The sequence below is a fragment of the Aplysia californica genome, unplaced genomic scaffold (assembly GCF_000002075.1).
Source record: "Aplysia californica isolate F4 #8 unplaced genomic scaffold, AplCal3.0 scaffold00420, whole genome shotgun sequence".
Taxonomy (NCBI): domain Eukaryota; kingdom Metazoa; phylum Mollusca; class Gastropoda; order Aplysiida; family Aplysiidae; genus Aplysia; species Aplysia californica.
The window spans coordinates 341091-342537 of NW_004797690.1; the positions used below are offsets into that span (position 1 = coordinate 341091).

General features: G+C 45.4%; 1 protein-coding gene across 1 annotated transcript; it reads right to left on the reverse strand.

Annotated features, from left to right (window-relative positions):
• Positions 1 to 26: 26 nt before the first annotated feature.
• LOC101849864 (tubulin alpha-1 chain) lies at positions 27 to 1443 on the reverse strand (the record flags this gene model as incomplete). Its single annotated transcript, XM_013085935.2, is given in 2 exon segments — positions 27 to 48; positions 1183 to 1443. Coding segments are annotated over 2 exon segments (283 nt in total), but the record flags the coding sequence as incomplete, so codon positions are not given.
• Positions 1444 to 1447: the final 4 nt, after the last annotated feature.

The following is a 1447-nucleotide window of genomic DNA, read 5'->3' on the forward strand; positions in this document are numbered from 1 at the left end:
TAGGTAGCAAGGGGGAAGTGGATGCAGGGGGTAGGGGACCAGGTTGGTCTGAAATACGGAAGAGGTGGGGGGTGATTATAATATACAGAAAAGCACAGAGTGGGGGAGGGGAGAGACAGAAAAGACGCTATAATTCACAGACATTTCAGTTGATACTACTTGTAATTGTGATAACATTGTGTTTACAGACCAGGAAACAGGACAGAAAGACAGCTTTGGGACGCATAATTTAATGAAAGTTGCTGAAAAGCCGGCTCTACGAGGTCCGGAAAGAATTCACCTACTTACATTACAAGCCTTGGCAGTCTGGCTGGTAATGGTATGGAAAAAGGCCTTCCTGCGAATGCTCCATAAATTGGCAGACCCCGCTTTGATGCGCCCAGTGTCTAGTGTAGTGTTACAAATTTCCAGCAGTTATTGAGAAATTTTTAACCTGCGTGAAGAAAGTCGTTCAAATACCACGCTCAAACTTCATGACTGTTAAAATAAGATATAATCGCCATCTGCGTTAAAAAAAATAAAAATTAATGAAGTCCTTTAAAAGTCCCCACATAACCTTTATTTGTTAACAGTCAAAAAGTAAAGTTGTTCCCGCATCCTATCCGGACATTGGGGATTGCCTCGTTAGTGAGACAACTTCCTGGGCCTTTGACATATTGTGGTAGGGTGGCCAGTTCCTTTCCCCGCCGCCTTTACTTCCCCAACTCGAAGTCAGGTACCCGTTACTGCGGGCTGGGGAGGAAGGGGAAAAAATCCGTGTCCGAACCGAGGCTCGAACCCGGACTTTCCTCTGCGGAGATGAGCGCTCTAACCATTCCGCCACCGCACCCTCTGTTAATAGTACAGCATTTTAACCCTATCTGTACGTCATGTTTTACTATCGTATCCATACGACGTGGGGAACTCTGTGACACTTCTTTCAAAGAGGAAATTTACTCGTTAATCCAATCCGTACACTTTGGATAGCATTCTGTCAAAATGATTTTTTGAGAAATACTGAAAGTTTCAAAGAGATTTCGTACTAGGAGCAGAAGTATTCTAAAATATGAAAAATACAACTCAGGGGGTAAAAAATGACCCCAGGGCATACGGATAGGGTTAACAGTCCCCAGATAACCTTTATTTGTTCACAGTTCAGCATTGTAATCAACTACACGTCAAATGGTTGCTCAATCTATGCACCTGAAACTCCGTCAGATCCACGTTCAGGGCTCCGTCAAATCGAAGAGACGCTGTGATAGAGGACACAATCTGGCCAATCAGACGGTTGAGATTGGTGTAAGTAGGTCGTCCAATGTCCAGGTTCCGGCGGCAGATGTCGTAGATGGCCTCGTTGTCCACCATGAAGGCACAGTCTGAGTGCTCCAGGGTGGTGTGGGTGGTCAGGATTGAGTTGTACGGCTCTACTACAGCTGTTGACACCTGGGGAGAGAGAGAGAGAGAGAGA